This window comes from Chamaea fasciata, unplaced genomic scaffold (assembly GCF_029207755.1).
Source record: "Chamaea fasciata isolate MVZ Bird 193981 ecotype frontalis unplaced genomic scaffold, bChaFas1.0.hap1 SCAF_11, whole genome shotgun sequence".
In the NCBI taxonomy this organism is placed as follows: domain Eukaryota; kingdom Metazoa; phylum Chordata; class Aves; order Passeriformes; family Sylviidae; genus Chamaea; species Chamaea fasciata.
This window is the reverse complement of record NW_027094096.1, coordinates 20,780,700-20,791,436: the sequence shown is the minus strand read 5'-3', so window position 1 is coordinate 20,791,436 and position 10,737 is coordinate 20,780,700. Positions and strand designations below refer to the sequence as shown.

General features: G+C 50.9%; 1 protein-coding gene across 2 annotated transcripts; it reads left to right on the top strand.

Moving 5' to 3' along the window:
- The first annotated feature begins 4,887 nt into the window (after positions 1 to 4,887).
- PFN2 (profilin 2) lies at positions 4,888 to 10,072 on the top strand. Of its 2 annotated transcripts, none has more exons than XM_066193600.1 (3): positions 4,888 to 5,134; positions 6,075 to 6,267; positions 8,364 to 10,072. In XM_066193600.1, exons 1-3 carry the CDS (start codon positions 5,003 to 5,005, stop codon positions 8,459 to 8,461), a joined length of 423 nt encoding a protein of 140 aa, XP_066049697.1. In that variant the 5' UTR covers positions 4,888 to 5,002; the 3' UTR covers positions 8,462 to 10,072. The 2 variants fall into 2 exon arrangements, with proteins under 2 accessions (XP_066049697.1, XP_066049695.1); XM_066193598.1 differs by having other exon boundaries at positions 4,894 to 5,134; positions 8,050 to 10,072.
- Positions 10,073 to 10,737: the final 665 nt, after the last annotated feature.

Here is a 10,737-nt window from a genome sequence, read left to right as displayed (position 1 = left end):
TCACAGATAAATTTACGCATCTGTGATTCAAAAATCCTTTGGATTTTTAACAAGTAACAAGCATTAACAGCAAAATCACTTGTGATCAGAGGTGGAAACAGCACGCAGACAAATACATTTACAGATGCTACTAGTGCAAGCAAGTTGAATGGAGAAAATGATGCCCTGAACAAAGCTCCAGAGCTCCCCAGCTGCACCATGTGGGTGACTGAACATGCAGCAGAAAGCGGTGCAGAAACAATCATCTACAGTAACTGTGAGCCAGGGAAACAGAACTGTCTGCCAGGCATGTCCCCAAGACACAGCCTTGGCGTGCCCCAGACACAGCCAGGACAATGCTGCCCAGGGTGGTGTCCCATGGGAGAGGGTCCCCACGTTCCTGCCATGCACCAGAACCCAACACAACAGTCAGACCTGGGTTTTCTCCTTAATGCATGCTAGCACAGTGAAAAAATGCAGATCAGGTATTAAAAAGCTAAATTTGTTCTACCAGTCAAATGTGACAGAGAAAAAACCAAGCAGATGAAGCCTGTGGGAAGTGAAATGTCCTCTTTCATCTCCTATCACTTCTTGTTGTGGTCAATGAAGTGTGCAGAGGGGTCACAGGTTCAGACTTTACACCACAGTAAGATTGTTAACTGTCCCTGTTAAACCACACTGCACAAATATCCATTAAAAAAGTGACTGTGTCAAGAGCCTGTGCTTGCTGTGCTTCATTTTCCACTTTTCTGCTTTCCCTCGCTCTGACTTTGTGCTTCTCCAACCCTGTTATTGCATTTCTTAGCCTTAGTTTAGGCTTTTAAGATTAAATTCCCCACAATCTTTCACCCACTGCAACAGCCAGTTGCCAGAGATATGTGATGTGTCACCACGAGTTTGGGCAAAATAACATGAAGACCTCAGATTGAGTATGTTCCCACCTTCCCAACACCGTGTCAAGCTATCTACAAACAAAGAATTTCACAGTCTGATACCCTCATTTCATAACTGCAAAGTTAACAGTTACCTATTTGGGTTCTGTTTGCTTGACTTTAAGCAAAACAAAATACTGCAGGATCTAAGCACACCGAGGAGTCCAACTGCCTGGTAACTGAGGCACAGAAAGCTGTGTCATATGGGCCTAATTCTGTACCTGTTACTCCTACAGGGACTCATCAAAGACACCATTATGAACCAGAGACTACCTCTCCAAGTAAGAATTTACATACAATGTACTTTAATTTCTAGCAATTAGGGTTGGTTTTTTTTCTGTTGGCCATCAGCGAGATAAAAAATTCACCTTAAAAATCCTAAAGCTGAGCAAAGTTCCATGACTTTAGACATCCTTTTCAGTGCTTGGGCCTGTCTGTAAATTGCATCCCCAAAGAACTGTCTTTCCTCCTATTTTAAGTACTTCTGGAAGCCACTGAAATGGAGGCAATTCCATGCTCTTATATGACACCTCTATATCCCTACACTTGCATCTGATTTTCAGAGTTACATTGTGGGTTTGTTCTGTTTGAACTTGATGGTTAAATAAAAGAATAAGCAAGGGAAACCCCTCAGAAATGCTTACATAACTGTATTACATAGGAAGACAAAGGTTTTGCTGAGCTATCTTATTGGTAAAACCATACCAGGCCAAAATCCTCTAAGGAGCTGAAACTCTCATCATGGAGAGTTAACATGGAATTAAACCATTGCTCCAAACAACGCAAGATACACCTGAAAAGGACCTTTTTTCAGACTTTTCTGGATGGTTTAAGTGCCACTGTACAAGGTACTGTACAGCTCTCTGCAGTGCAGCCACAGCTATACTGGCATGGAACAGGACCTTCTTCATGCACAGGTGTAGTAGCTGTGCAATAAAACTCTGTACAATGGTGTTAATGATTGTTGCATTTTGAATTACCAATTTTAACGAGGATATTTTTATACATATATAAATATTTAGCTTCAGAAATGTCTCAAATTCCACTTAACTCTCATAGCAAAAACACCCCAACAACCCTGGAGGTCCCCGCTCTTACAATCTTTACCATAGAGAGCACACCCTCATTTTCTTAAATCCAGCAGTCTCAAAGGTGCTGCTGCAGCAGTGCCTACACGAACAGTATTGTAACGATTGTATAACATAGCACACAACCAAATGAGGCACCTAAGACTGAAAATAAAATTAAAGAATCATCATTTTCAGAAACACTACTAGTGACTGCTGAATCTGCAAATTATACAAGACACCTGGTAGCTTTGAAACGTTAAATAATAGCAACCCAATTTAAACTTCACTTTCTAAATATATTACTAGAGTTAGTTCACAAATAACATGACTAGAAGCTGAGCTACCAAGCAGGTGTGAAATCCTCTACTCTGATCCAACCATTTATGTTAAGGAGATCCCAGACTTCCATGCAGTTATTTTCAATTTAAAACATTCAAAGCAGATGTCTGTATTCCCTGTATCGCTAGCACAATCTGCACACCAGAATAGCCCTCACACCACTGATCACCTGCTCTGTGCAGCTATTACAAAAGGTAGTATTCCCCACTGGCCTGCTCTGCACCCTGACACGCAGGTGAGACACTCGACAAAGAGGCAGAGCACTGAACACCACACACCACCCGAGCGTGGCTCCAGGCTCTGGGACAGCAGCAGCTCCCCCCACACCCTGGGCTGGCAGTGACCACGGGCTCTCTGCTCCTGGGAAACAGGACTAGAAGCTGGGCTGCAAGGGCTCAGGAGGGCACAGATGCGCATTGGGCAAAAGGCGTGGATAAATGTGTTGGAGGGTGAGATCCCTTCAGGTAAGAGAGGCATAGCCTGGGGCTAAAGTCCTGGAAACCCGCAGGTTCTCGTGTGACATACCTGCATGCTTGTACCAAGAGCCTGCTGTCTAAGAGAAGCCCACCTCTTACTAAGCAAAGGGTAATGAAGCTAGCATAGCAAATAAGCAGTTCCAAAATCCTTAACGCTTGCCCCTGGGTCACAAGATGTCTGTCTCTATATCCATTAAACCCACTTATTAAGGTAACATAATTTGGAATTCTTATTGCAACTTGAAGACAACAAACAAAAAATCAAACACATTTTGGTTGAACTCTAAAACTAACAGGCCCATCAGCCTCTCATTAATTTCAGATGGATGCATTTCATTTCGTGCCAGTAAGAATGTTTAACCGGGACCTCCTACAGACCAGGAATAAATAGAGAAGTGACCCTCAATGCCACCTTCAGACAGAAAAGAACCTTTTCTCCTTCCCATGGAAGGAATCTCTGAAGGCAGGATGATGAAGGCAAACCAAACTTCACAAAAAGCTTTAGCTATTTTAAAAGCTGAAAGCAACCTTAAAGACTGTAACTCATTGGTAGATACAGTGACATGAGAATATTTCTGGGATACACGGATGATGCTGTCCAAATTCAGAGGGGTAAAGGCACTGTGAAAACAAAATAGAGAAAAAAAAACCCTTATGGAATTAAGGTAAAAGATGCAAATGAGCTCTTTTCCAAGTACCTGGTAATCCAAGCAATTACTACTAAACAACACTCAATCCCATGACAACAGAACTAGGTTGTTAAAGGACTATGAAACCCCAAAGTATGCTGTAGGGGTATCCATTATAAATACCTGAGGATTTAAGGTAAAGAAGAGTAAAGGCAAAGGTAAAGGAAAGGTCAGGAAAAGGCAGATTCATTTCTTGTATACTATGCCTTGGCATATTTAGGTATGACATCTAACTTCTTGAATTACAGCCACAAAGCTATTGACACGGACAGCCACACCACATCCCGCCAGTCTCCATTGCCCCAAGAATCACAACAGTCACCCAGTAAAGCAAACCCACCCCGCTCAAAAGCAAGAGGTCCTCCCACCAATTTCAGTGTAACGGGAAACAGAGCAATTGCCTCGAAACGTGCCCTTAAGGAGCCGGAGAACACTCCTGCGACCTAGGACAGCCTTGGAGCAGCCAAGCCATCCAGCCCAGGGCCCAGTACCAGTGCAGCAAACCGATGGCACCAGCCTCGGGTGTTGTAAAGGAATGTGGAACTAAATTATTGCAACAGAGACTTGGTGGAACCTGGAACGATAAACCCCCAAATCGCGAGTTACAACCCCTGGCAGAAATAAAATGGAGCAGATGCTGGTATCTGACAGGGAAGCAACCGTGGGGTCCGGGAGGATGGAGGGCACGGGCGGGGCAGGCAGGGGGTCAACCGCACACCGAGGCGGCGAAGGCAGACGTGAGATTGCACAAACAACACGAATGCAGCGACTGCACAGGGGCCGTGAGGGCACGGCGGAGCGGGGCACGGGAGGGACGGGGCGCGGACTCTCCGTGTGGGGAGCGGGACCGCTCTGCCCGGCAGCACGGCCGGGACCCCTCCGGGCCCCCCGGGGCCGCCCGCCGGGACGGCAGCGCCGTTCCCGGAGCCCCGGGAGCCGCGTCCGGCCAGCCCGGCCCGGGCTCCGCGGGAAGGCGCCAGCGCCGGTACTCACCGATCCCGGCCGCTCCCGGCCTCCGGCGGGGCCGGCGGGGCGGCCGCACGGATCTCCGGCCCCGCCGCGCCTCCGCCCCGAGCGGTCCGAGCCGGGCGCGGGGAGGGTCCCGCACCGCCCTCTCCGCAGTTCCACCGGGCCGAGCCGGGCTGGGCCGGGCCGGCTCCTCGCAGCAGTCCCGGGACTGCCCGCACCGACCTCCCACGGCCGAGCGGCCCCGACCCCGGGCACGGAGCATCGAGCCCCGGGCACCGAGCCCCGGGCACGGAGCATCGAGCCCCGGGCACCCAGCACCGGGCCTCAGCCCGGCCCCGCCCCGGGCCCGCTCCCCCCGGCCGCGGGGGCGGTGCCGGCCGCGCCCCTCCTCCCCCCGCCCCCGGCGCGGCAGCGCAGGGCTGGGCTGGGCCGCGCCGCCGCCGCCGCAGCGCTCGGTCCGCTCCGCCGCCGCACCGCCGGGACCGCCGCCCGCCCCGCGCCCCCGGCCCGCCCGCTGCCCGCTCGCCCTCGCCCGCCGCCCCGCGATCATGGCCGGCTGGCAGAGCTACGTGGACAACCTGATGTGCGATGGCTGCTGCCAGGAGGCCGCCATTGTGGGCTACTGCGACGCCAAGTACGTCTGGGCAGCCACGGCCGGCGGCATCTTCCAGAGCATCACGGTGAGCGGGACCGGCGGGAGCGCGGCCGGCAGGAGCGCGGCCGGCGGCGGGGGCGGCGGGCCGCGGCCGGGGGACGGGGGCACCTTGCGGGCGGGGGGCGCGGGCCCGGCCGCCCGCGCCGCCTTTTTGTGCGCGTCGGGAGCGGCGCGGGGCCGGTCCCGCGGGCGGGGGCGGCCGCGGCCCGGGGCGGGGGGTGCGGGCGGCGGGCCCGGTGCGGGGCGGGCGGGCGGCGGGGGAAGGCGGCTCGGACGCCGCCGCGCCGCCGGCTCCATGTTTTCTCCGCCAAGATGGCGCTCTGCCATTGATGCTCCCCCGCCCTGCCCGCCCGCGCCCCCGGCCCGCCCGGCCCCGCCGCCCCGAGAGAAGCGCCGTGCGGCGCCGCCGGCGCGGCTGCCCCGGCCCCACGCGGCCCCGCCCCGGGCGCGGCGGGCCCGGTCCCGGCCGAGGCGGAGCGGGGCCGCCTGGGCCGCGGTCGGGGGGCCGGGCCCGCCGTGACGCTGCACTTTGCGGCCGCCGCGGTGCGGCCGGGCCCTCGCCGCACCCCCGAGCCCCGGGCCCTTCCCGAGGGGCGGCGGGAGCGGCCCGGGCCCCGCGGGCGGCACGGGGCCGGGCTGATGCCGCGGGTGCGGGCAGGCCCCGGGCTGATCTCCCGGGGCAGGTGCGGGCAGAGTCCGCGGCAGCCCGGGGTCAGGCTCCGACACACGCCCGGCGCCGTTAACGGGCTCGGGCCCGCGATCGCCGGGGCTGAGGCTCCCCCGCGCGCAGCGGCCGCGGAGCAGCGCAGACTGCGCCTAACAAAGCCCTGTGTTCTGGAGCACTTCCTGCGGGGAGCGAGGGGAAATCACGGCCTCGGCCTCTCCGCACGAGACGGGGCCGGTTCTAAATGGAGATTACAGCAATATACCCTGCCGTGCTAACTCTGAGCTCTTTTCTTTGACAGCCAGGAGAAATAGATATGATTGTAGGAAAAGACCGAGAGGGTTTCTTCACCAATGGTCTGACCCTTGGTGCAAAGAAGTGCTCTGTGATCAGAGATAGCCTGTATGTCGATGGCGACTGCACAATGGACATCAGGACAAAGAGTCAAGGTGGTGAGCCGACATATAATGTTGCTGTAGGCAGAGCTGGACGAGGTAAGCACCCTTTTGTCTACCTTCAGATCACTAAATTAGGAATGTGACCCTAAGCATAGGCTCCAGCTATTAAGAAAACCAAACTCCTGTATTTAATGACTAATTTTGGGAACTGATGCAAGGGGTGGATGGCAGTGCTCTAGCTGAGTCCTTCCCCCGTTCCCACCTGCATCCCAGCCCAACACCAGGCTGTGCAGTGGTTAACAGGTCTCTGGCAAGCAGGAAAAAGCAGGCTGCAGCTCCAGGGAGGCTTAGCTGCTATTCCATCACTTGATACCTGAAGCTCAGGAGGGGTCTTTTAGTGACAGGCAGTGACTGCAGCTTTCTTGTTGTGAATTGCTTGATGGAAAGTTTATTCTGCAAAGATGTGAATCTCATGTATGAGCTGCTCCTACTTAAAAAGTTCTACACTAACTCTTCTTGCACTTCCTATTGAGCCTGCTGAAGTCTGTCCAGGCAGAAAAAGCCCGTCTAGTTTGTACCACTGAGAAATGTGCTTCATGCTCACACACCTGCTCCTTGTGCTCTTCAGTTAACTTACAGTAAAACCTATTATGGGGCAGCCACTCATCTGGGATATGAAATACTGTCTGGGAGTGGTGTGCCTTATGTTGGGAACACCTGGGCTAGCATTTTTGGGCTGGCTGTGGAGCAGGTTCATGAGTGATAAGACTTTTGCTTACAGGTGTAAAACCAAAGGCAGAGCAGGCTAAAGCCCAGGGCAGGCATGCAGGAAGAGGGCTGGCAGCACTGAAGTGAAACAAGCAGAGTTCTGACTTGTGAAATGCCAGTGAGAACTGTCTTAAGCTTTTATGAGCAGATTTCTGTGGAGATGGAATCATAGAGTCATTAAGGTTGGAAAAGCCCTCCAAGATCACAGGGTCCAACCCTTTCTCCTGGTGCTGCCAAGACCACCACTGACCCATGCCCTCAAGTGCCACCAACACATGGCTTTTAAATCCCTCCAGGGATGGGGACTGAACCACTGCCCAGGGCAGCAGTGCCAGGGCTGGACAGCCCTTTTGGTGAGGAAGGTTTCCTAATATCCAACCTAAACCGTCCGTGGCGCAGCTTGAGGCCCCGATGTATGATCATGTGTAGGCAGACTGGCTGCAGCATTCCCAGTGCTCGCTGTGTCCCCCTCCCTGCTGGGGGACATCTGATGGCAGCTCACAATGGCTCTTGCTGGTGAGCCTCCAGTGTTCCTTTCACCAGACAGTCTGGGACACCTCGCTGGAATTGGGGAGTGGGGAGAACAGCAGCATGACAATTGTCCCTGTGTTTTGTCTTATGTAGAAAGTGTGGTTTATAGCTGTGTTACTGCATGGAAAGTCTCAGCCCAACTCAACTCTGGGGTTTTTTACCAGCATCAGGGCAATTACTCTGGTTCCTGTATCAGCAGTGACTGCTGCACCACAGATCACGGGAGTTTCCTTTTGCCACTCTCCAGTCACACTTGGGCACACACAGGTGCTTAAACTGCTACCAGGATTTCCTTGCTGGGTGATGACTGATGGTGAGAGGCACCATAATGCTTTTTTTGATAGCTGGTGGCATTTTTCTTAGCAGCGAACTCTTACAACTTCCAGAGTTGAATAAAATTCCTGAGAATAGCTTGTGCCTTTTCCCAGCCCTATCTACATCTCTGTTTTAATAAAATTGTTAAACTAGCTTAATACCCAAATACTAAATCTTGAAGGGTGTTTGTTGCACTGCCTGAAACTTGCATTATTTCCATGTCTAACACACTCTTTTTAAAACTTTTTTTCTTTTCTCTTTCAGTCTTGGTCTTTGTAATGGGCAAAGAAGGGGTCCATGGAGGCGGATTGAATAAGAAGGCATACTCAATGGCAAAATACTTGAGAGACTCTGGGTTCTAGTTGTTAGGCAGACTGTTAAGTATTAGGGGAAGATTGCTATTAAACTTTCCTGGCGGTGAGCTTTAAACCTTACATTCTGGAAACTTTACTAGCAATGCAGGGTGATGGGGTATGAACCTGTGTCTCCTTTGTATCCCTTTGTTGGTGGGGAAAGGTGTTATTTTTTTTTTCCCTTTAATTCTTTTTATTTCTGTTTTGTTTCCTTGTGTACTCCAGCATTGGTTATAGTCATGGGAAAGGAAGGTGTCCATGGAGGGACACTCAACAAGAAAGCATATGAACTGGCTTTATACCTGAGGAGGTCTGATGTCTGAGCAGCCTCTCCCCATCCACCTAGCAGCTGTCTGCACCACCACCCGCTTGTGCTCAGTGCTACCAGACCGTAGATGGTAGTTTGTGTTTTTTTATTTACCCATTTCCTACTGTCATAACTCCAGTTCCCCCTTGTTCATCTCTGTAACCACTGTAGGTAACCGAGCCCGTCTGGCACCACCATGACGAGGATATGCATGATAACTTGAAACTTGGGAGGGGAACTTGCCAAGTGTAGGCTCTGCTTCATCTTAGCAATTAGTGTGATATTGACAACTAAACTGAGATACTAAACAAGGTGCCGATTGTACAATCTAATTTGATCAATGCCTCTTGAGCACTTTGAGCAAGTCACAGCTCACTAGTCTTCCTTTCACAGAGCACGGTTGGGAGGAAAAAAGTGCGTGCATATCTTCACTTCTGTCCCTCTGTTTCTGTTTTTTAAACCCATGTGTTTGCTTACACCCATTTTTATAGTGCCTGGTTTGTTTAACCAATTTGCCACTCAAAAGCTATTAATGTCACATTAGTTTTGTCATTGCACTTCACTGTAGGCTTAAGTCTCTTGCTTTTTCTTGATGTTGTCTGAAGGTTGTACTGCTTAACAAGTGCAATCACAAAACTATGAAAGGGTACAGATGTACTTCCTCCCATGACCTTAAACCACCATCCTAGGGACTCCCCAGACATTCCATCATTACAATAGCTCAGGCACTTTTTTTTTTTTGCCAGCTCCTGTTCTGTAGTTGACTTGTGCAAGGCTGCCACTGTGGCCCTTAGCTAGCCTGGTATAACCAGCTGGAGTGTGTCTGGTTTCAGTTTCTCATAGGACCAATTTTAATTTGCAGCTTGGGGGTCGGGGGGTGGGGGGTGTTGTTTTTTTTTAATATGAAACTGCAATGTCATTGTGGAGAACTGCCACCTTCAGCTACCCTGGGAGCTCTGACTGGCTTCAGTCTTTCTGCCAGATCACTCAGTGGTGCAGTTTGGCTGCTCTGAAGCCACTGTTTGGATGAAGGTCGGTAGTTTGTAAGCTAAACTGTCAAAATACCATTTCAAATTTAAAAATCTTCATCTGGCCTGTCACACCCTTGCTGCAGAAACGATGGAGTGAGCTGCCTTGTGCACGAGTCATCTGAAATGTCTGTAACCAAACTCAGTTCAGGCACGGTTCTGACCTGTATGTCCATTGCAAGAACTGCAGAACTCTGTATACTAAAGAATAAATGGGAGATGGTAGTGGTTGGAATAACTGACTTGGCTGTCTTGTGATGAATTTTTTAATATGTATTCTGTGCCATACTATTGTTAAAAAAAAAAAAAAATGAACTGTTGCTATTGTGAGATGGATTTTAACTGACTCCGAGGGTTTCTTTTGACTGGCACTACCTTAGGGACATTCTAGTATTTGCTTCTATTGTTGGGCCTTGTGGATAATGTACAGATTTAAACAAATTCTTGTTGCTGATTTGTCCATTTCTTTCCCTGCACTTTGTTACATCTGGGATACAGTCTAACTCATCTGATTTAATATGCATTTCAAAAAATGCCATAACTATTAAAAACACCTTGTTTACAGACAGATGAAATAAATTTATTCCAACCAAACAAAACCAGACTGTTGGTAATTTTTCCGCCTCACATGCAGGAAATCCTCTGAGGCTCTTCAGTGCATGGCTGGCCACACTAACGGGAGGTCTAAGTGCAGTTTTAATTTTTACAGGACAGCAGTAGTATGATAATGTAAGTAGTATGATATGGTAATATGGTAACTAGTGTGATAATATGACTTCAGTCAAAAGCCAGGCAGTCTTTGGGGTAGATCTTGAATTAGGAGATGGTTTCTCATCTCTTAATTCCACATTTATCCAGCTCTCTGCTGTGGGGTTCCCCTGCCCTCTGAATGCCCAATATACCATTCCTGAAACAAGCTGAAGGCAGCTTGGCATTGCAGCTGGCAAAGGAGTCTGTGGTGGCCTGCCCAGGTCAGTACACCAAGGCCAGGAATGTGCTCCCCTCACCCAGAGAAGGGGCAGATTAAAGGTCTCCGTTACCTTAAAGGATTGCACCTGTATTTGTTACTTCTGCTGAGAACTCCTAAAAACACAGGCCCAAGGGGATGTGCTGGTGAACTCTGGAGCTCGTGGGATGGGAGGACAGGTGAGCCCAGATCATGGGAGGTGTATCTGTAGAAAGGCTCTGCCTTCCTGAGCCTCTGAACTAATCAGGTGCTCCTGGACGGGACCTGAAAACACTTGTTCTCCCCTCCTTCATCACT